Source organism: Oryctolagus cuniculus, chromosome 7, assembly GCF_051225735.1.
Source record: "Oryctolagus cuniculus isolate XC-2025 breed Fujian yellow rabbit chromosome 7, ASM5122573v1, whole genome shotgun sequence".
NCBI classification, from domain to species: domain Eukaryota; kingdom Metazoa; phylum Chordata; class Mammalia; order Lagomorpha; family Leporidae; genus Oryctolagus; species Oryctolagus cuniculus.
The window spans coordinates 102,971,263-102,996,215 of NC_142873.1; the positions used below are offsets into that span (position 1 = coordinate 102,971,263).

The 24,953-nt window shown below is 33.6% G+C and overlaps 1 protein-coding gene across 7 annotated transcripts in view; it reads right to left on the reverse strand.

Annotated features, from left to right (window-relative positions):
• Positions 1–24,953, reverse strand: part of LRRC7 (leucine rich repeat containing 7) — a 589,098-nt gene that overhangs the window by 105,092 nt on the left and 459,053 nt on the right. For all 7 annotated transcript variants that reach the window (XM_051857612.3, XM_089337199.1, XM_051857607.3 and 4 more), the window contains 7 exons: positions 19,132–19,261; positions 18,030–18,145; positions 12,093–12,162; positions 10,003–10,102; positions 7,269–7,393; positions 4,967–5,215; positions 17–217 (listed from right to left, as the gene is read on the reverse strand). In XM_051857612.3, coding sequence (XP_051713572.2) covers positions 17–217; positions 4,967–5,215; positions 7,269–7,393; positions 10,003–10,102; positions 12,093–12,162; positions 18,030–18,145; positions 19,132–19,261 — 991 coding nt within the window. The remainder of the gene's footprint in view (positions 1–16; positions 218–4,966; positions 5,216–7,268; positions 7,394–10,002; positions 10,103–12,092; positions 12,163–18,029; positions 18,146–19,131; positions 19,262–24,953) is intronic.

Genomic DNA, 24,953 nt, shown 5'->3' on the forward strand with positions numbered 1-24,953 from the left:
AATAACCTTCAAATACCTCCACTGTAATTTCCTTTGGGGCTACCGGCCACTTGTGTTCATATTTTTCTTTCACAGTTTGCTCCGTGTTAGCAGTTGGATTTGAATTCTCAACACGCACTCCATGGCTTGGCTTACCCACCAGATTTTGAACAGATTTTACCATATTCTTTAAATCCTCTGGGTAAGGAGTTGGGTATCGTTTTAGGTTTATTTCAACCTAGAAGTTTATAAAAAGACATTTAACATAAAAATAACTTCAGCAAGCAGGTTCACAAAACTAGTCCATTTTATGTGCAGAAGTATAACCAAATGCAATACAGTGAGTGTTGAGTGGGCTGAGAAACTGTGCTATGGAGTAGAACAAAAAGTGTTCTTCTCACATACAGCCTCGTGGGACTTTATCCTATTCCTTCCCATCCTTCTAGATTATAAATAACTTTTGTATTATATTGTATCTTGAGACCTACCCTGAAATAACAGTAGGTCAAATAGTTAAGTGATTGGTAATCTCCAAAAAACTTAATTGTTATTATCAGAGGCTTTCATACTTCCCTATTTTAATATATTTGTAAGTAATAATTTTATATTAAGACTATCTTTGTAGTATCAATGAAAATAATGGGAATAGACCCCAAAAGATTTATTAGTAGGGTTGTGTATTAGAAATGGACAATCAACAATATCTGCTGCATAAATTGTACTAGCTCAAATATATAATTATCTTATTATATCAAAAATTAGAGTAGCTAATTTTTATTAATGACTTAAGAAAAAAAATGCTTCAGCATCATTTTTATATTTAGGTTTTTATCCTAGTCAAATAACATCCATTTTGAATAATCTTATACTAGTGGGAAATAAAAATTACAGATCATATTCTAAGATATTTTAGGTAAATGTGTAAATTTCAAATTGTATTATCCAGATATTTATTTCCATTCTTGAATTCATATTTGGGATGTCACTGTGACAGGTAAGAACACATATTAATGACTATTATTAGCACTGAACTTTGAGAGAGAAAGTATAAGACATTCCAAATAGAATATCTACTATCAGAGTACTTACTTTTATCTCAGATAGAATAAATACAAGTTGTCCATGTTGACTGAAAAGGAGTGGGAGGAAAAACAAGGGGTATATGTACTTGGCCTGGCTTGCTCCTATCATGCCATTTTACATCTGAGTAGAACCAACTTGACAAAATGGAATGATTTATGTGATTGTAGTGAGCATGTATTTGTGGGAAGTATGTGTGTGTGTATTGTGGGGGTCGGAGGTGGGAGGAGAAAAAGGAGAAGAAAAGCTGAAGGAGCAAGAGGAAGAGTGGGAAAAAGAAAGAAAGAGAGAAACAGGCAGACATGCACATATCCACCCATACACACCCGTGTAATTCATGGAAGGTAAGAAACTATGATCGTGGAATTGATCTGAAGATTATGAAGAGGAACTCAAGCACTTTTGCTCATCTGCAGTTTTAGCAAATCCACCAACTGCATTATTCTTCTTAGCATTTTGTCTTCCTTGTGGCTTATTGTCCTAATCAAATACTAGGATTAGACTTCATGGATGATTGCTAATATTTCTTTCGATTTACTAAAAATATAAAATTCAATTATTTTTCTAATACATATTAGGAAAGAGGATGAAGAGCCAGATAATTTTGTTGGTGTGTTGTTTTACTGTAGTTTAACCTCTTTAACACTCACAAATAAATAAGGATGCAGTTGATAATGTATAGAAATAAAATTATAAAAATATAACCAAAGTTAGACTTACAGAAAAAGTATAAATTGTTACAGTATCATAGAAATAGATTCCAGTGCATTTATAATGCATTCTTAAATAAATTTAAGAAAATGACATGCATGCTAGACAAAATGCACTGGAACTCATACATTCTTGCATCTGATGTATAAATTGGCATTAGAAGTGTAAATGACAAATTAAACCCAATTTAAGAAGGGTATTTTTGAAGTTGTTTAAGAATACTTGACACCAAAGGGCTAAATTAAAAAGCTTCATTTAAAAATGTAAATTGCAGAGTGTTATGAGTATCATGCCAGTTAAGAACATCTTTTTATTTTGAATAACCAGTGGTATATGAATGAAAAAAATCATTGGAAGCATGGCATGAAATTCAAATTCTAGGCAACACAATATCCTCAACCCTGAATTACATTTATTAAATGAATAGAAGGCCAAAGAAATGTGCAGTGTTCTTCCTGAATTGAATTAAATACTTCTTTTTGTAGCTGCTTTGTCCCATCTCACACAATTAGATGACTATGAACAACCACAGCACTAACCGTTTCTGATTACTTTTTAAGCAAGTCATTGTGATACTTGGGTTAATCACCAGAATATCTTTGGGAATTTATTTCTGTGAAAATAGTTTCATCTAGAAACAGGCTTGCTGTGAATCTAGTGAAGCCTAGGCTACAGGGCCTCTCACTTTTACATGCCTCCTTCCAGAACCTTGTGAGGGTTCCCATGTCTGTCTTTACATGATCACTTTGGATTTTATTTCTTCAAACAGATCCCTCTCCAAGTTGTGGAATCTGTAGGTCTCATAAAACTTGGATTTGTTTCACCTAGAAAAATCAGCATTTTGTTTCCCATTTATAAGTCTCCTAAAAGAATTTACTGGACTTAGAGTCAGATGTAAATTTAAGCCACATTTACCCCCAGTTAGCTACCAAACACTATTTTTGTCATTTCTACTCCCGTAAAATGAGAATGAGACTATCTTTCCCAGGTATTTGGGTTAACTTACAGCTAAATAAGGTAAATTGAAGGTACTTTAGAAATGTCTGAATTCTATATAGCGATTACTTTTTCAATTATCATAATTTATATGATATTTTTAAAGTCTGAGCTCCTTTGACAATCTGGATTCCATATGTCTACCCATACTACCTGTAACTGTGTGGGTTGTTTTTTCAGACTGTATGCCTGAAAAATGATAATTTATTACTAACTACCACATGTCAGGCACTATACTAAATGTTTTATGGAAATATTTAATTTATTATTAATTATTTATATAATAAACTTAGAATATTTATTATCAGTCCCAAAGGTTAAATATAAATTAATATTTATAAGTTAAAAATGCTATTAATTATAGAATTAATCATTATTTAAAATGTGATTTAAATTACATAGCCCATTACAGCAGTTATTCTCACTTAGCAAACAGAAAACTGAGACTCAGTGTAAATAAATTGCCTCAGGTCATATAGCAATGAACAGATTGAAACTCAACGCTTTTCGGACTTCAAGGCTTGTGTTATACTCATGTTACCTAGCTCAGAGTTAGTCCTTGTATGCTGCACATATTTGCATAATCTTTTGGAAGAAATTTGACAAGTCAAATATGTGAATTTTACTGAGTCAAAAAACAAGACAATTTCAGTTTTATAAAAAATAAAGCTAAATAATACTATTTTATGTATTTTTAAAAAATAGACCTGTGCTATTTTATCATTCTACTCCAAGTTCTATACAAGCACATTTATGGCTTTTATAAATTGTTTTGCCTTCCTTTTTTTTTGTCTTATGCATACAGTACTTCTGAAATAAATAGACATAATCATAAACTAGTTATATTAATAGTTTTGTAAAACCCAATACAAAATATTTTTATATTTCTAAATATATAGGCTAGAAATAATCCCTTGTAATAGTATGGGATTAAAAAAGATATAAATTTATTTATTATACAGATAGGTGGGAAGATCTGTCAATTATATTCTTACAAAAGTGTCTCATTTATCACTCACTATAAAGTATTTGCTCATGTCACATATACATTTAAAATGCAGGATTTTTATTGAAATATTACTTTAATTTTGGAAAATAGAAATATTTCACAACATTGTATGCATCTCAGATCTAAACAAAGTGCAGTAAATGCAAATAGTAGCTGCAAGATGTTGGAGACCCCCAAAATTTAGTATAATGAGGAAAGAATTAATGTTAATAGCTAGGGCATTTAGAAATGATATCTTGAATTCATGCAGAACTTTGTTTTTCATATATTATATTCATATAATATATTTCATATCATGATTGAATTCTAATTTGCTTTGATTGTGAATTCCAGTAAGAGAAACAATAATTCATGATTTGATCATTGGTTGCTAAGTGTTTTGTATGTTAGGAATTAATTGGAAAGCTTTACACACAAAGAAACCCTAGGGCAGTTTTAGCTAGGAAAATGCATTCTCAGTTTGCCTTATATTGTAGAAAGAATATAAGACACATATTGAGAATCTAGTACATTACATATAGACAGGATAGTTTATAAAACACAGTGTTATTTCATTTTCCATTATGACATGTTTTTCCCTCGTTAACCTCTTAAGTGATGAAGCAGCCCTATTTACCACAAATCCCAACTCAATCTTCTCTTATAGGAATTCATACCATCTGTATCTTCAAATGAAAGGAATTGATGCTTCTCAACAAATGTTTATCTTTGTGCTCAAAGTTCACTCTCAGTGAATCTCAATTTACATCTCATCTTATTTGAAGAATCAAATTTTAGCTACTTAATCTTCCCCAGAATTGACATTTTAAGAAATGTGCGTATGTGTGGAGGACAGAATTTAGATTGTATCAATAGAGTGTGTCATCAACATTCTGCCCGACTATTGGTATTCCCACACTTTAATAAAAAAAATCCTTAAAAATGAAAATGAAACACCCAACTCAAAAACCATGCCAGAAATCCCACCAATAAGCACCTCACATTGATGAACCCAATCCCCTGACTCAGTCCTCCCCAGCCCATTGCCAATGTGAATAAGGAACACAAATTAAATTGCATCAAACACTGGCAAATTCAGATCTCTGAGATCAGCATTTCTCATCCCAAATCATGCAGAACATACCCCATAAACCACTGTTCCAAGGTTGCCTCTACATGGGGGATTCTCCTACCCCAAACACCTAGGCCTACCTGTCTGCCACTTAGAGAGGGAAGAGTGGTGGACTGTGCTGCAACTGGCAATTGAGTACACATGCTCCTTTCCTGCTGGAGGCCACTTATACAACCCCATGCCAGCTGTGGGTCATTCTGGGGGACGGGCATATCTTGGATCTGCTGATCACACCTGGCCCATGGTGTGCAGCAATCGCCAGACAGTCTGGCAGGTTGGAGAGTAATCCCACGCTGGCCCCTTTCCCATGGGGCTTGGCAGGAGAGATCCTGTGGGAGAAGGAATCTCCATTTTCTGGGAGAAAGAGGAGCACTGTAGCAATACTACTTTCACTTTATCATTTTTCTACACTAGATTTTTTTTTTCTCTCTCTCACTCTGGGTAATGCATTTAAAACAACCATCCTAGATTTAATTTTAAATTCATGTAACAAAACAGTACCAATTTCTTCATACAATGTAGCTTTATACTACACTACACACACTATGAATAAGCACAGCATTATACTATAGTCCATTTGAAAGCTGATAGTATAAGGTCAATGATTTACTTTTACATTTTGTATAAATTAAAGGTAAAATGGTGCTAAACTTAATGTCCACATAAAGAACCAGAAATGATTCAATATAGAATTTCAGTATATTCCATTATTCATACTCTCCTTATGGTTTATTTAGAAGTTTGTTTGTGTTCTAATTTGTGCAATTCAATGGCATTGAAGGTTTCAGAAACACACATTTCACCAACTTATAAATAAATCAAATGCAAATAAGATTTAGAGAAAACTAAAGTATAACGAACCTAGTCTGTTTATAAGTAAACCTAATAATATAACACAAACAGGGCTTCTAAATAATTATATTTGCTATATTTTACATTTTCATTGACACATATACTACCATGTATTAAAGACACCTTTCTTTTAGTATCCTGTGAGTATAGCTTTTTAGAAAAAAATGTATGTAGTTTTGACAATTCACTGGAATATAATAAAGAATAAGAGTTCCAATACAGAATGCATCATCCATCAGTTCTACATTTAACATGAAATCCTTAGAAGAATAGACATTCTAAAGGTTTCTTTTTAGTTTAGTAATGTTTTTTTTCTAGGAATTCACAAGTTAAAAAAAATGTCTCTTTGGTTGTTAGATATCACTAATTAACAATCCAGAAACATTTTTTTAAAACCCAAATCTTTAACAAAACTACCATTTGGGATTTGGGAATCCATTTTGGGTTTTCCATGATATAGATAAGTTTTGTCAGTAAATGCCCAATTAGCTTACTGTGTGATTCTAGTAAGATTCGTTAATGTGTTGTTTTAAGAAATGAAGTTTAGAAAATGTGGGAAGGAGATACAGAGAAGAACATATCACAAATCTAGATTTATTAATAAGATGCACATACATTTACTTTGGTAATTAGTTACTAAGAGTGACAGCTGTTAGTATCCATGATGGAAAACATGCACAAATAATATTATAAAATATTATGGGAGATTCAAGATGTTGCTATGATGATATCATCAAAAGCTGTAACTGATAAAATCTACATAAGTTTTGATAATATTTGAAATTAGAGATGAAGGGAATATATGTTATTAGAATTGTGTCTATAAATCACATTGAATCTTAAAAACTAATTAAAAATTAAAATTAAAAATTATATAAAAATTAAAATAATGGAAAAATATAGATTTTTCAGATTCAAACTTCTTCTTTAAATTAATCCCAAAATGTTTTTATAAACATGCCCTTTGGTAAAAAAAATATGAATTTATTTTTCCTAAGCAACATCACCCACCATTAGGCATGGAGTCTCCTTTAAATTTTGTCATGCTTATGGAAATTCATAAATTCTTCTCAAATACTCTAGGGACATTAAACTTTTCAGAAATTTTAATGTTACTATAATGTGCTAGATAGCCAGCCATTCTATAAATGTGTGTTTTGGGCTCATATAGTTCACATGATGTTTTGCTCAGAAAACCATTACAGGATGTCAGAAATAAAATTCTTAGGTAATGTGTGATGTAGTGATGTAAACCACCAGGCCTTTTATTTTTTAATTTTCTCACAGCTTGAATCTCCCATTATTCTGGAGGATGGGTAGCATCTCAAATTTCTCAGGAGAAGGGTGGCACTTGTCTCATTCTGAACCATATCAGTACTTCAGGAACAACCAGCTGCAGTAATGAAAGGTATTGCCACAAGTCTTGCTATATCTGACTTTCTAGCAGAGATTACACAATTTGTTCCCAAATCTACAGTGGGACAGCAAAAGGAATAAGAAGAAAGAAGGAACAAAAGCTGAAAGGTTCACCTTAACTTTTCCAGCATTTTCATCGTCTTCTTTTTTTTCTTCGAATTCAAAGGCAACCGTCATACGTTGTTGTCTCTGCTCTTCCCATAGTGTAGGGTTAAAGCTGTCACTGTCTGACTGGAAATCTAGAGTCCAAAGTATTATTGCTTTTTTTTCACATAGAGTGTTATTAATGGAACTTAAAACAATATGCAAAAAATGGTGATAGGTACTACAAATGAATCCAAAAATAAGAAAGGGGAGAAAAAAGAGAAAGAGGGAAGAAAGAATAGTAGAAAAAAGAAGGAATAAAATTCCCTTGCTACTTATTACATGCTGTCTTCACATCTTAACTCAAATTCAGCCTTCCTAAGTATGTATTCATGTCATATAGGGATTGGGAAAAGTGTAGGGAATGGACTTTCCATGGATCGATAAAAGTAGTCCATAGAGCTAGACTAAGCACTTCGAAACAGTATCTCTTTTTAATCCTCACAACAGCATAATGGTAGTACTAATAGCTTCCTTATTATACCAATGAGTATACTACAGATGAGTTTTAAGACATTTGCTCATTCATGCATCTTCTCTGTGACTAACGTAGAATTGGTTCTATTCCATGTCTGTGTGAATTCAGAGTCCATGTTTGTAACTACTACATCCTATAGGATCTCTGATTAAAAAAAAGAACATAGCAATGATTTTGCTTTAAATTTACTAAAATAGCAACATTTTGTGAGTGTGGGGGAATCTAGGGGAGCTTGTTTTTATGGTAATCATGTAGGAAATTTAATCCTTAATGATAAGATCTCAATTAGTTTAAGTATGTCTCAAGTCAACAGGGGAATGTCTTATAAATATTTACTTTGCAACCAAATAGTGGTGGCTAATGGTAGTATCTTCTTTAAAATATTATTGTGAAGATCACATGAAAATGCAATAAAAGTACTTAGTTTTAGGATAAATTCTTTTCCAAAAGATAGCCTTTATTGTATATTTCTTTGTTATGTGGAATTCCTAAAATTCATTTATAACACTCCTGCCTAAAAAAAAAAAAAGGGATTTGCTTGAAACTTTTAAATAACCAACTCTTCTTTCCTCAAAGGAAACAAAACAAAACAAAACACCCAGTGACCAAGTAGACTAATTCTTTGGTGTCACACCTTGCCATCCCAGTTTCTCCTCAGGCTCTGGAACATGGTAGGGATTCAGTCTGTGAGACTGAATCTCAGAAAGAACTAGCAATTATGAGACACTTTTTATTTTTCTTCTAGATCCTTTTGAAATGAAATACTTTGATAATCTATGGATATTAAAAGGAAAACATAAGTAAAGCCTCCTGAATAAAACCATCTTTATTTAAGACTTTCCTTCTTTTATTTATTTATTTATTTATTTATTTATTTTATTTTTGACAGGCAGAGTGGACAGTGAGAGAGAGAGACAGAGAGAGAAAGGTCTTCCTTTGCCGTTGGTTCACCCTCCAATGGCCGCCGCTGCAGCCGGCACACCGCGCTGATCCGATGGCAGGAGCCAGGATCCAGGTGCTTTTCCTGGTCTCCCATGGGGTGCAGGGCCCAAGCACCTGGGCCATCCTCCACTGAACTCCCTGGCCATAGCAGAGAGCTGGCCTGGAAGAGGGGCAACCGGGACAGAATCCGGCGCCCCAACCGGGACTAGAACCCGGTGTGCCGGTGCCGCAAGGTGGAGGATTAGCCTATTGAGCCACGGCGCCGGCCAAGACTTTCCTTCTATGGTATGTAAACATGGTGACTTTTCTTTCATAAACTCAAAAGATCCATTTTATTGAAGTTTGGAAAATACACATCAGAGCAATTTTTCCTTTTCCTATTTTTGAAACTTGCAGTTTGAATAAAAACATTCCCAACTAATTCATTTACATTTAGAAGTCAAAGATTAAGACTATTTATTATAATTATCTCTGAAAATAAATACAGAAGCAAATAGTCTTCTTTACAAATTGACCTCAATTAAGTATATTGGGTGGATTTAATCCATGGCTGGATTAAAGTGGGTTTACTCTTCCAAGAATTTATGTTACTTGGAGAATGTAGAAAATATGAACATGCCAACTTGGGCTAAGGAGCCTCAGTGAAGTTTTAAATAGCAAAGACAGACCTGTGTTAATGTTTTGATGAATCATGTGATCATCTGATAAAAGATTTCGTTATTGGACAAGGTCAAGATTAAAAACACTTTTTCCATCATAGTGGCTGACATGGTTTACAGAAACTCAACTTGAAAAAGAAATTATGGTCATTATCTGTATGTCAATTCTTTATGGTTAACTCATAAAATGAAATAATTTGGGACCCCAAATCACTGGACTAAATGTTTAAATTGTGTTCACGGAAAAAGTGGACACACGAAATAAAATAGCTCACTGAATATTTTTTAGGATCTGACTGCTGTTACCACCTTTGAATTGATTGGTACCATGTTTGGTTAACTAGTCCTATGTCTTGTATCCATAAAAAGAAGTTCCTCCTAAAAGTCAACCTTATTTTCACATAAGATATACAGAAAAAGAGTTTTGTATGGGGAATTTTAATTAAAATATAGCACAAAATGTAAGACTCATGCTTAGTAAAATTCCAAATGATAGATGAATGTCATGGGATTTTCTTTATAGGCTTGTGCATGATCTAGTACTTTTGACAGAGATCAGAATAAAATCATACCTTTTAAATCCTAATCACTTTAAGTACAGAGGAAATTTCTACTGATAATTTACCTTCATCACCACGGGGCTGCTGGGGAAACATGTAGTTAGTTAAAACCCTTTGCTTTGTTTCTGGATGGGCTTCAGTTTGTAAAGGGATAAGTGCTTTGGACTGGAAGCAAAGAAAATATAAATTAGTTTAATAAACTTACTAATATAAATAATATTTATTTCATATGAGTTAGCAGTTTAATCTCACAGAAAAACATCAACCATTAAAGCAAAAGTGAGGGGAAAATGGAATAAGAAAGCATAATATAAAATTATTTCTAGGGAATGCTTTAAAGTTTCAAAATATTTATAATGAGGTTTTCCTCTTTTTTAACACCAGGTTACAAAATTTACCAAAAACTATGCAACTGAGCAATACCATTTTTTAATCTTGAAGAGATCAATTGTGAAAATGTTTGAATAAATAAACTTTTGGTACAATTCTATGTGCCTATTCATTTTCATGGACTATTGCCCTAGACAAATGGAATTTGCTATCCAATTCATATAATGAAACATCATCTATGAATTTAGTTATGTTAAAACATAAGCATTAATTTATTTTTAACCCAAGACAGAATCCACATACAGAGAAGCATCTATACTTGTATCTGATATATCCCTGTATATTTACTTAGGTTATATTTTATTCTCTGTTCTTAACTTGATTTCAGAAATATTTTGTAGCACATTGCCAATAAAATACCATGTTTTTCACTTTATTTCTCTGGAGTGTTTTATTTTTCTTGTTTAGAAGTTATGTATTGAAAATGCAATAATATTCTATTTTTAAAAAAGAAATACTATTTTTAATGTTTTTTAAAGAATTCTGATAGTATGTGTAAGAAATATACTGGGAATGATAATATTTAATGTATCAGAAATCTGCTTATTTCATGACACTTATTAATAAGAGTGAAGCACAAAGAGGATTTGAGATACCAGCTTGTGTCATGAAACAGTCTGAAACACATTAAACCAATTTCTAAATAAAAGTTAAATGATGCAGTCACTATTCTGTTCATTCTCCTGAAAGAATAATAAATCACGATAGGAAGGGATGTTTTCACAATGCGACATTATAGGATAGACTGACTGCTCTACTGGCACGGTTCACACTTATTCAAGAAATGATGCATTTAAAATGGAAATATTGATGGCTTGAAAATCTATAGTTTATTCATAAGAGTCAAGTTTGAATAGCAACCTAATTTTTCACTCAGCAGAAGGAAGCAAGCATGTGCTGTAGTGATTGTAGGAACACAAACATTCTTACATTTACATTTTCTAGAGAATATTTTTATTTTTTCACACAATTAACTCAATAACTAGAAATATAAACAACTCATTTACCAATTATACAACTTTTGTGTTCTGAAAATAATGTTAAACTAGATTCTAGATGCATTATTTTCATTTGACTATTTATACTTTGGGATAAGTATTTCATAATTTTAGGATCAAAAGAAAAAAGAGCAAGCTATGTCAAAATGTTCATCACGAGTTCTAGTGGAAAATCACATGTCTTCAACTGCTTCATACTTTTCCCAGTTAATGAAATTATTCATTAACACTCAATTATGTTAATGACTATACAGAATAATATAAAATAATTTCATAGAAAATATTATTACTACATACCAAAGGAAATTTGGAAATTTTTTGAATAAAGTTTTAGAATTATAATGGTTATAATTAAAAGCATGGAAATAAAAATGAACATAGAGGATAGTGATTCCCCTCTTGTGGGGATTGTGGTAATGATTTTCTATCCTTTACCTTAGAGATATAATTAAAGGGCATCTTCTAAGGACATATATGTACCACCTAAAGGTAAAAAGCTATAAAAATGATTATTTCATGTATTAGATCTTTGAGATTGAAGTAGATGTTAAATAGAAGCATTTGAAGAGAATGGTGATTACAGTATTGTTTTGTCCATGGCAATGTTTGAAATGTTACATTTATGAAAGTCTCTCCTCCAGGGAATAAAGAATCTATATCTGGTAGTAGCATTTTAAAGGTATCTATTAGGAAAAAGTTAGCAACTGAATGTTTCAATTACAGATAGCATTAATAAACAAAATAAATCTGGTAATAAAAGTTTTTACCTGATTGTCAGAAAGCCACAATGCAGCAAGCTCTTTAAGTTTGGTAAATGAGAATGGCAAATTCTTCAATCTGAAAAAAAAAAAAAAGAAAGAAAAAGAAAATTCTAATGGCATAGATGAAAACAGATAAAGTGAATTTCTAAGAAGAATTATTTAAAGTACTCTAATTGATTTTCATTCTTATCTCCAATCCTTTCTCCACTGAAAAGTCTGAATAACCTTAAAAAACAGACATATCTTACATTCTAAATGTTTCCCATTAGATGTGTATAAAATAAAAATATTAACATTCATTATTAGAATTTAAAAGATTCAGCCCCTAAAGTGCCTCAGGAAGCTTCTGCTATTTTTTTCCTGACTCAGAGTCATTATACCATAAGGCATCTCTGAGCCTACAACAAGATTAGCCACGCTCTTTCCTCTGTTTGGAACAGTCTTTCTCCCATACTTCACTTGACTGGATCCCAGTTTAAATACCATTTTTTCCAAGACACTTATCCTGACTCATTTAAACTGCTGTTCTTAATCTTCAAGCACCTGTATTTTCCTGTATGGTACACATTGCTATTTTTTTCTTTTTCTTTTTTTTTATTTAGTAAATATAAATTTCCAAAGTACAGTTTATGGATTACAATGGCTCCCCCTCCCCATAATTTCCCTCCCACTCGCACCCCTCCCATCTCCCTCTCCCTCTCCCATTCCATTCACATCAAGATTCATTTTCAGTTATCTTTATATACAGAAGATCTATTTAGTATATATTAAGTAAAGATTTCATCAGTTTCACATTGCTATTTTTTTAAAAGACTTAATTTCATTTATTTTGAAAGAGAAAGAAAGAGATAGATACAGAAATAGATACAGAGATAGAGATACAGATAGAGATAGGGAGATAGGGAGAGGGGGAGAGGGAGGGAGGGAGGGAGGGAGGGAGGGAGAGAGGGGGAGAGAGAGGGAGAGAGAGAGAGAGCGAGCGAGCTTCCATCTGCTGGTTCATTCCTCAAATGGCTACAACAGCTGGGACTGGGCCATGCGAAAGCCAGGAGCCTAGAACTCCATCTGGGTCTCCCACATGAGAGCAGGGGTCCAAGAACTTGGGCTATCATCTGCTGCTTTCCCAGGTGCATTAGCAGGAAGTCATTGGAACTGGAGCCACCAGGACACGAACCATGGCTTATATGGGATGATGGTGTAGCAGGTGGTGGCTTAACCCAGTGCCCCACAACACTGGTCCCACACTGTTGTGACTATCGCTGTTATACTGTTACCCCCACAAAACTGTGGCTTCTATGAAGGCAAGGTGTCATGTCACCATTAAATTAATGTACGGTTCCCACTGTTATATTGACCTTCAGAAAGCATTTCATTTTGTTCCCTCTCTTTCATATACTATATAGTAGATATTCCTAGAGGAGATCTTTCAAAATAACATTGTTGAGATATGTGAAGTTTGGGATCAGTCCCTTAGTTTTCAATCAAAATTTTATATTTAGCTTTGGCTCCAGCCTTTTGAGGGACAACTTGCCAAACGATTATTTCAGTGCAGTGTCTGTATGCTTGTAACTGTGCATGATCAACAAATTGTAATCAGACAGGTTAATATCATAGCTGCCCAGTAAAGCGAGCAGTACACATTGAATGCCAATGAAATTTATTGCTAATGTCTGTGTGTTCACTTTTGAATGCACATAAACATTTCAGGTATAACTTAGGTTGAAAATTTTCTTAAGTATTCAATATGTTGGAACTTTATCAGCTTGTTCATGAATAAATATTTTGATAATAGAAGTGAAAAATTCTTTAATAGTTAATAAACACTGTAGATGCAGTTAATTTCATGTGAAAAAGCAGTTAAATACTTTCAAATAATTTAGTAAATATGAAAAGTGATTGACAGCTAATACAAATATTAAGAGTGTGCTTTAGCTAGGTAATTCTTATGAAGAAAATACAAAAAAGAAAATAATACTTTCTGAACTACTAAATATTTGTAAAATGAAAATATAAAGAACATAATAAATTATATCACAATTCTCCTTTTATAGAATGATAGCTTTAAATAAAATTACTCATAAAAGTTTTTTATAACTTATAGCTATTCAAGTTCATTTATGCAAGAAATTATGAAGTAAGGTTTTTTGGAGGAATTTAGGGATAAATTATAAAGAGAATGCCAATTCTAATGTATCAACATTCCACGAGGGGAAACGTCTCTGAAATCATGTACAACAATGTCCAGGATATATTGTCATCAGTCCCATCATAAATGTAAAGTATGAAAGACAAGGCATCATTATTTTCCCTTGCTGTTCCAGTGACTTTTTTGAGGACAAGTCTGTATGAAATATCATAAATGTGCAGTAAACTGACCACAGGCACAATGCTGTGGCTGACAGGGCAGATGAATCAATTTTCCTAATGATAACAGCCAACTTTAAAGATCCATTATAATTTAAATATGCATTTGTAATAGTTATTATTCTGGGCTAACATTTATTTAATCTTTATTCAAACAATTCATTCTCTGATGATACTGTTTATCTTTGGCCTCAGCTTTAGCTCAATATTGAATTTTTACTCCTGATTATGATTCATTGATTAATTCATTAATTTAAAACATTAATTTGGCTTTGTACTGTGTTCCAGTCCCTATTACTAGGATTAATTATGCCTGCATTTCTAGCCTGATAAAGGTTTTTAAGCTTCTGATATTGTGAGTATCTCAATGCCTTATTTGTATATTTTACCATAGCACCATGTAGTCTGTCTGGATAATGTTAGGTACACATATCTGTTGTATTTGCTAATAACTCTAAAGTATTAATTTAAAATAGTCTATCTACATGTCATTTGTAGCATATAATTTAATCATACAGATTCTTAATGAAAAACTTCAAGCAAACCAAAAATTTAGGAGAGACATCTTGTATAATATGAAACCCATTTCTAGGTTGACAAATGGTTTCAGTAGGTATTGTAATAGAATCCAATAGGAGAAAGGGGTTCCAAGATGGCAGAAAAGTGATAGGAGAGTCTGAACCACAGAGGGAAAGATTAATATTTAAAAAGGGGAGAAACCACTGCCTAGATAAAGCCATGGGAAATTTGCAGCGGGAAACCCAGTGAAAACAACAGAGATGGTCCAGGTCTGCACCAAAGAGCAAAAACAACAACAACAACAACAAAAATACATGGGAGTTTTGGAGCCAGGGGAGATTCATGATAACTAATAGAGCCCCTAAAAGGCAACCTGTAGAAATGAAATTGACACTTTGAGAAGCAATGATTTTGAACAGCACTTCACTTGACTTTTGAGGAATAGCTTTTTATTTTATATTTTTGTTTATCTTTTCTTTTCCTTTATAATATTTTCCTTATCTTTTTTCTTTCATATGAATCATTGAACTCTTTACTTAACATAGAGTTAACCATATATGTATAAAGTTAATTGAAAACAGGTCTTTAATAAAGGATAAGAGTGAGAATAAGGAAAGGAAGAAGAAGGTGGGGTGGGAGTGTGGGTGGGAGGGAGGGCACAGTGGGAAGAATTACCAAGATCCTGAAGTTGTAATTGTGAAATATAGGAAGTTCATAACTGCAAAGCAGTATATTCCTGCATACATTCCCACAGACTTACTTCTAAGAGTACAGCTTAACAGCTTGCCATAGGACCCCAAATTCCCTTAAGCTGGCTGGTAGAAATAGCAGCTTAAGTGTTATAAAGATAAATGAATGGGATTAAGTGGTAAGTGACCATATAGATAGACTTAAGTGTTAAAGTGATAATATAAATAGGACCAAGTGTTTGGAAACAATAATAGACAGAATCAAAAAGGAGTAAAGGCTCCAGCATGGAAAGCAGTCCATACAGCAGACTCATAGAATGATAATCACTTTAACTAGCACTCCAACCTCAGACCTAGCCCTTAAGGCATTCCAGTCCAGGTTAAAAAGCTCAGGGGAAGCATTTCAGGCGTGGAAAGCCAAGATACTCTGGCAGAAAATGCCCTACACAAAGGACCCCTGTGAATGAGACCCCAGTGAAAAGACGTGGCCACCAAAGAAGGATACACTTTTCTCTGAAGGTAGGAGAGAACTTCCACTGTGCTTATAGCCTCCTCAAGCTAGTGGATACAAAAGACTTCCATAGCCAAGGCAGCTTATGTCAAGAGCCTTTGGTGATCACTGATGTCATATATAAGAGTGTTATTTATTAAGTAAACAACAAGAGTCACTGCGCACTAACTTCTCATGCAGTACTTCTGTCCCTAAATAGTTGTATCATGAGACTTAATATTAAAACTTATTCTCAAGAATCACCTCCTTTTAGTGTATTAATTGGAGGATATTATTATGTCTCATAAGTTATAGTTATGTCTAAGAGTTTGAAAAAGATGTATCATCCTTGGGTTCTTTAATTTCAATTAAGCTTCTAAAAAGAAAGAAGAGGGAGGAAGGAAGGAAAAAGAGAAGAGGGAAAAAAAAAAAGCGAAATCACTTCCTAGAAGCAATAACATTGTGAAACATTCTAGTTTTTTTTATTCCATTGTTTCTTGTTCTTTCTAGGACTAAACAGGAGAGGGAGAAGGAAGAAGATGGGGAGAGTAGGTGGGAGAGTGGTGGGAAGAATTATTATGTTCCTAATGTTGAATTTATGAGGTACATACAAATAAAAAGAAAAGAAAAGAAAAGAAAAAAATAAAGAGGATAAAGGAATTAAGGAAAAAAAAATAACTACCTAAAGGTTGCAAAAAAAAAAAAAAAGAATCCAATAGGATACACTTTTTAAGATATTACCATAAATTACCATATTTTGTGCTTAATTCCTAATAATATAATTAGAGATTTAAAAACAATGTCTCACTAAAAGTTAGATACAGTTCTCTGTGTGGTCTTCAACTTCTAGTCTGGTAATCCAGGTGGAAGAGGAAATGATGTTGATTTGACAGGACTTCCTTTTGAAGCACAAGTTTTGGTACTTCCTTGTTTCATAAATAGAATCTTCAATCTATTAATAAGATGTTTGATTCTCCTTTTTTGGAAATATTATAGAACTCTTAAGATAATAGTTTTTGACATTTACAATGTTTTCTAAATAAACTAGAAAACAAATGAGAACACCCAGGCTTATCCTGAAACTTTCAGAATCTGAGCATTCTTCAAGATTTCATAAAGCTCATCTCTGACAGTTTTATTATCTGACCTCTTATTCAGACTATCATTTGCCTAACTGAAAGTTATTAAAACATAAAGTTCATGCATTCAATTGTGTAATCACTTTATTGACTTAGTGTTTACCTCTAGTCAATATCTATTTTATTGTTTCCTATTTGAGGACAATTACTGTCTATTAACGAGGTAGAAACAAAGATTCATCAAAGTTTACCTTTTATTTTTCCCCATCCACCAATATAGTCCACTCTTGTTAAAAGAAGAGGACCCTTTTATGCTCCCCTTGCTCTGAACATAACTAGTTAATTGATTGTCTTTACTGCACTGTGTAAAACTTATGATTTTTGAAAATTAGCTATGGCAATATTCTTACCAGCACTCTGATGGAGTTTACATAAATACATGTCCAATTAATTAATTGAAGATGTGAATGTATACATGAAAACACACATATATTTGTTAATATGTTTTATAGCTATAAATTATAATTGCATTTCCACATCTTCATATTATGTGTTCTGCATATGAGTTGCTGGCACAGAACTTTGAGTTATAGATTTTATGTAACTCTAATATGTAAAAATGATTTTAATATATTCAAATAATGAAAGGTAGAGTTACTTGATTTAAAAATAATGTAGCTTCTGCTGTGTATATTTATATTTCAATTATGAAACAAGACATTGATGTTCCCAAAATTATAGACAAAGACATAATTTACTTTTAGAAAACAACCAATGTGATTTTGAAATGTTGCAAAAATACCTGTTGTCACTCAAATTTAAAACTCTTAGTTTCTGCATCTGTCCAATTTCTTCAGGAAGAAATTCTAGCTTATTGGAGCGTAGAGACATAACTGTTACATTTTTACAGCTTCCAATCTGTAGATAACAAAAGAATATAAGAAAGAAATCATAGTGTAATGTTACTTTTATTTTAATTTCTCCAATATATAAAACAATTTAACTCACAGATTTCATCATTTTAAACTTTCTACCAATAAATGTATTATCTTACTTTTTATAGACTTGCTCTTAAAAGTATGTGCATGTTATATACTTTTAGATATTAAAAATATTTCATATTCCTTTATATATTAAAAGCATGAATTATATTTATAATTTTATTGTTAAAATACTTGAGTTTATTTTTGCATATATTATTTTGTCTATCAAGTAAGACCTCTTGTATCTGTGTGTATACAGAAGAACATACATATTCAAAAAATGAATCATAGTTGACAGTTCCTAGGCAAAGCTAGTTTTATTTTGTGTGCAATTTTATTTATCATTTTCATAAATTTTGGCTTTGAAAGAATGATATATTGACTATTGTTCTATTGTTATGGAAGTGTTCAGAAGAAAATGTTAAATTGAAAATGTACTTCACATTCTAAACATTAGTAAACATAGGCCCATTTGGAGATAAAAATTAACAGAATTTCTTGGTGGATCCTGAAGTTAAAATATTATTATGCACATGAAATCATAAAAACATATTTATATTAGAAAGCTTATACTTCAAATATGGAAATGTAATGTATCCCAAAGTATTACTTATAGCTATTCCTGAGAACAAGATAAATTAAATGATTTAACATTGCATTTGTTGACATTTGTTAAATTATAATATTTTATTACTTTACATGAAATATTTAAATCAAATAAATTTTCCGGGTAAATATAAGGACTTGTCAGCAGTAATTTAAAATATGATCGCCAAGCAAATATATATGTAACTGATTCCCACACAGGTTCACAGCTCAACTCATGAATCTACTCGTGAATTTATTATTTCACTGGTTAAGAGTTTATCTCAAAACGTATTCATTAAAAGTTGATTGACAGAACACAAGTTTATTCCTTACTTCTCTGGGTAATTCTGGAAGGAAATTTTCATCGACTGCTAATGTTCGAAGACTATGAAGGTAACCAATAGTAGAAGGTAGTGACTCCAGTTCATTACAGCTACAATCAAATTCTTCTAATAAAGATAAACTAAAAGGAAAAGGCATTAGTCAGACATTTCAAGTTTAGGTGGCAATAAAGTTTTAAAAAGCTACATATTCAAATTCCTCAAACAAAACTTGTTCAAGTGATTATATATCATATTATATGGATTAATGTATTTCATCAGTTTGGTCAAATGATTCAATGTCATCAAATAAATAGTTACATTGTGTAAAGTAAGTAAGGTTTATTTTCTCCCTTTCCCAATTCATCATTGAATCGGGTCATGAAAAATGATAGGATGGTTTTTCGTTTGTTTATTTGTTTACAACTTGGGTGTTGTACCTAGGTGCTCATAATACATCTTCCTTGGAGTGAGTTTCTATAAAACTGGTATTGGAGAGGTAAAAGGGTACAGAGAGCAGACCCAAGAAAGGGCCATAAGTATGGGGAGCAATAAAAGCAGTGATGATTTGCTCAGTATTTTATTAAGCACTTTAGACATTAAAAAAAAAACCCACAAACCTCTTCCTTATAATAACTACTATATTATTTTAAAACTCATTTTACAGATAAAATTGAGACTCACTTACCCAAGTCCACTCACAGCTGAAAAGCTAGAACTTAAATGTAGACCACATGGATTTACTGTTATGCTGCCCCTTAGCCTATACAACTGCAGTATAGGTTATGGACAGGGCTCACCTCAGTCTGTAGATGCTCTATTTGGTTTACGTAGTATTATAAATGCTAATACATTTTTGATATAATGATCCAGAATTTTCATGCCCTGCAAAAGGTGACGATCTGGCAATATTGGGCCTGCATTCTCCATGACAAGTAATGAAACAGTAGTATCTACTGCCTTCAGATAAACACAGTTCTTCTGTTTATCTCCAGTTTGTCACAGTTCCCACCACTGTGTTCTTAGCTGGCCTTATCCCAGATCTTCAGAAAAGGAACTGAATGATGGTATATGGAAGTTGTCAAAAGGAAACAAGACACTGCTGAGAAACAAAGAGAGTCTGGCCTAGGGATGGCTCCAGCTATGCTGAAGTTGCTGTTGATGTTTTTAATATTATTAAGTGGAATATTATTATTATTATTATTGCTGTTGTAGGAAGGAACTCTGTGGTTGAAACTCTCTGCCAGTGGAGACATAGCAATGAATTCAGGTGAATTGGGATAGTAGAATGAGCTTCCTGTTTTATCTATTGAAACTAGCTAACTTGAATGCAATTTGCTCCTGCTATTTAGTCAACAAGTGAACACAAAAATTAAGCAGATGGATCAGTCAGAATGGATTTGTGTCCTGGCTCTGTCACTTACTAGATATATTATCTTGGGGATCAACAATTAAAACAAAGGCTGCCGCAACTCAAAAAATAAAGCTGATTTTATTTACCTGCCAGGCAAGCAAAGACACAGGGAAGAAATTCTGTGAGTAGTTAATGCTCCAGGGGGAATAGTCAGTGATGAAAGAAGGGTGGTGGTAGTGGATCCAGATGCTTACATGAAGGATGGAACACCTGCTTTATGGAATGGGTGCAATGGGTACATTAGTCTGTGCACAGTTAGGCAACTCAAGTCTCACTGTGCGTGGGTCAGGTAAAATAATACATCTAGCTATACGCTGACTCTTACCAGGGTCACTTAAGGTTCATGATATCAGCAGTTCAGCTGTTAGAACTAGTTGTGGAGAAACACAGCTTTCAATTTTGTGTGATAGCTCTTTAGCAAGTGCTGTCTAAATGGAAACTTTTCTTTTTTACATAGACAAGTCACATGACTTCTTCCCAAGTTTTAGTGTCTTTACATTTGCAATGAGGATAATAATAATTCCTGATTCACACAGTTGCTCTGAGTATTTCATGAAATGTAAGTAAAGAACTTAGTGCAGTACCTGTCAAAAATGCATGCTCATAAAGTGATTTTTTCTGATAATTAGTGAACCTGGTTAATGTTGTTTCCAAATCCTTTGAATCCCACATGCAGGGATGGCTACAGGTGCCAGGTGTGTATGATTGTGTGACTTTTCATAGGTATTTGTAGGGGCAGGAATCATGTAGGAAATGTGTAACAGATTTTGTTTATTAAAAAAAAAAGATAAGCCAAAATAACCCAACACTGTGTCTTACATATATAATGCAATTAATAACTTTTGAAGAATTGCATAAAAGAGTTTGCTATTAATAGTCTCAGATCATAGGCTCAGCAAGTTCACAAAAGCACCAGGGATTTTTTAAAGTAAACATTTCATAAATATGTTCAGAGGTAGAAGTCAATGAAGGTAGCGTAATAATTTAAAAAATATAATAAAGTGCTCTCATTCTTGAATTAAAAATACATTTTGAAGTTAGTTTTGAGTTACAGTAAGGGGTCTTACCCTGCATGATTTCAAAATGCACAGATTTCAGTTATCATATCTCATTAAATTTTATCACATTTTAACAATGTGATTCAAATGCTAATTATCTTGGTATTTAACTGTGTATAGTATCACCTGTACATTTTTTTGAAATATAGTATAATGTCAGCACATGTACAGCATAAACTGATCAAAAGTGTTGCAACGTATAGTCCACATGGCAGAATGTGAATCACAGACACATGCTTTTATCAGAAAGCATCACATAATTTCCTTCAAAGTCTGTTAATGATCAGTCACTGTGCATCTGTTATGCAGTTTACATATAGACAGCAAATCATGTGTTACCGTCTGTGTTCCAGCAGTGGACAAATGCGACAGGGAGAATGATTTAACCTTTAAAGAACTACTACCAAGAACTACCAAGAGGCACCAAGATGGCAGAAAAGGGACAGAGATTACTCTCTAGTTTAGGAGAAGATAGTTACAAAAAAAAAAAAAAAAAAAAACAAACCATGGAGAGAGTCCAACCTCAGAGAAAGTCCACACAAATTAGAGGGACTGTGGATCTGTATGCAGGGTGTGCAGGGTGAAGGCACGCACAACTCGGGACCCCAGCAGCTAAGAGCCTGAGCACCAGCTTTGGAGAGTGAGGTGAGACCAGACTGCAGCAGCCCATGCCACTGGTGACAAAGCTGTGGGAAAGCCTTGCAGGAGTCTGGATTGGAGTCCTGTGGGGGACAGTGTACTTGCCAATCTAGAGGAAAAAAGGGGTGACATGTTTCTCCCTCCCTGACCTTCCAGCACCAGAATTCTGTAACTAGCTGAGAGTGGGTGGAAGCCATTTTGGACATACATACATATCAGCTGTGCCAATGTGTCTGTAACCAGCCAGGAGGAGACACCTGCGTCTGGCTGGGAGAATTGACAGGGAGCTGGGTGCTCGTGACTTGGGCACCTTGTGTCTGGGATTGTATAAACACTGTGGCTGCGTGTGGGCAGCACATGCTTGGGGCTCCATGATTCCTGGGTGAGGGTCATTGCTGTGGGATCTGTGCTCACACCTAGGACTGCTTGGATCCTTTGTGTGGTTCTTGTGGCAGAGCTGATGAATACTGTACCCACTGGGGCTAGCATGCAATCATTGGTCTCCTTGGAGGAGAGGAGGTGAGTGAGAGACTATGCCAACCAAGCTGAACAAATTTCCCCTCTCAGAAAAACAAAAAAAAGCAGATTTATCCTGCCAATGCTGCTGAATTTGGGAGTCACCTTGGATCCTCTGATTAGAACACTGATTAGAGCTCCTTGGCCACACCCAGCATACACCTCAGGGTATTCACTGAAAGAGCAGACACTCCACTAATCCACAGAGGCATAGTCTAAAGATAAAACCCATCACAGTAGGAAAAAAAAAATAAACCAACAAGTATCTCCATAAATGCCTAAAAAAAAGCATAGCAATTCAAGAAACAAGAATAGGAAAGACAATATGATGCCCCCCAAAGGAACACACTTCAATACTAGAATGTGAAAACAAAGAGACTGAAGAAATGCCAGAAACTGAATTTGAAAAATTGATCATAAGATTAATTAGAAGTAATCAGAAGCAAATCCATGAATATGACACAAAATCTGTACATGACACAAAAGAAAATTTTCCTCATGAAATTCAGATTTTTAAAGAGAAATCAAAATGAAATATTGGAAATGAAGAATTCAACAGAACAAATAAAAAAAGTGTTGGAAAGCCTTAACAACAGAATTCGTGAGGCAGAAGAAAGAATATCCAAGTTAGAAGGCAAATCTCTAGAAATCTTACAGCAGACCAAAAAAAAAAAAAAAGGAAGAAGAAGTTAGAAAACTGAAAAAAAAAACAAAACCAAAAAACCAGTGTTGAAGATCTCCAGACTACTATCAAATGACCCAACAAATGAGTCCTAGGAGTTCCTGAAGGCATGGAAAGAGAGAATGGATTACAGAAAACTTCCCTAATTTGGAGAAATAAAGGGTCATCCAAGTACAAGAAGCACATAGAACTCCTAATAGACATGACCAGAAAAGATCTTCACCATGACACATTGTAGTAAAAATCTCCACCATAAAACAGAAAGAAAAGATTCTAAAATGTGCACAAGAGAAATGCCAGATCACATTCAGAGGATCTCCAATTAGACTCACAGTGGACTTCTTATCAGAAACCCTACAGGCCAGGAAGAATGGTGAGATATAGTCCAAGTCTTGAGAGAAAAAAAAAAATTTCAACCCAGAATACTGTACCCTGGAAAGCTCTCATTTATGAAGGAAGGTGAAATAAAGACCTCCTATAACAAACAGTAATTGAAAGAATTTGTTATCACTCTTCCAGTCTTACAAAAGATGCTTAAGGATGTGCTACACACAGAAACAGAAACATGGTCATCACTGTGAAAGAAGTTGAAGGCAGAATATCTCCCAGTAAAGGTACAAAGTAAACAATAGGCATATTTATGGAAAAATGGCAGGGCCAAGTCATTCTGTATGAATAGTCACTTTGAATATAAATGGCCTCAACTCTCCAGTTAAAAAATATAGACTGAGTGGGGAAAAAAAAGCAAAATCTTTCTATTTGCTGCCTACAAAAACACAACTCACCAACAAAGATACATGCAGACTGAAAGTGAAAGGATGGAAAAAGATATTCCATGCTAACAGAAACCAAAAAAGAGCTAGTATAGTATTCCTAATGTCATATAAAATAGACTTTAATACAAAAACTGTTAAACAAGGCAAGGGCACTGTGCAATGATTAAGGGATCAATGCAACAGGAAAACGTGACTAAAATAAATGTGTATGCACCTAATTACATTGCATCTAGCTATTTAAAAGAATTATTGATGGATGTAAAGAGAGATGTAGACTCTTGTATAATAGTAATGGGAGACTTCAATACCCCACTTTCAGCAATGGACAGATCAACCAGACAGAAAATCAGAAAGGAAACAACAGTCAATTGACACTGTAGACCAAATGGACCTAATGGGTATCTACAGAACTTTTCATCCTACAGTTGCAGAATACACATTCTTCTCAACACTGCCTGGAACTTTCTCTAGGACAGACCACAGGCCAGGCTATAAAGCAAGTCTCAGCAAATTCAAAAAAATCTAAATCATACCATACATCTTCTCTGACCACAATGGAATGAAGCTGGAGATCAACAACTCGAGTGTCTCTAGGACATATGCAAACACATGGAGACTGAACAGTGTGCTCCTGAATGAACAGTGGGTCATAGAAGAAATCAAAAGAGAAATTAAAAAAAACTGTTGAGGAACAGTTTTTTTTTTTCATAGTATTTGTTGAACTCTTAGTATAGAATTAATCTTATGTGT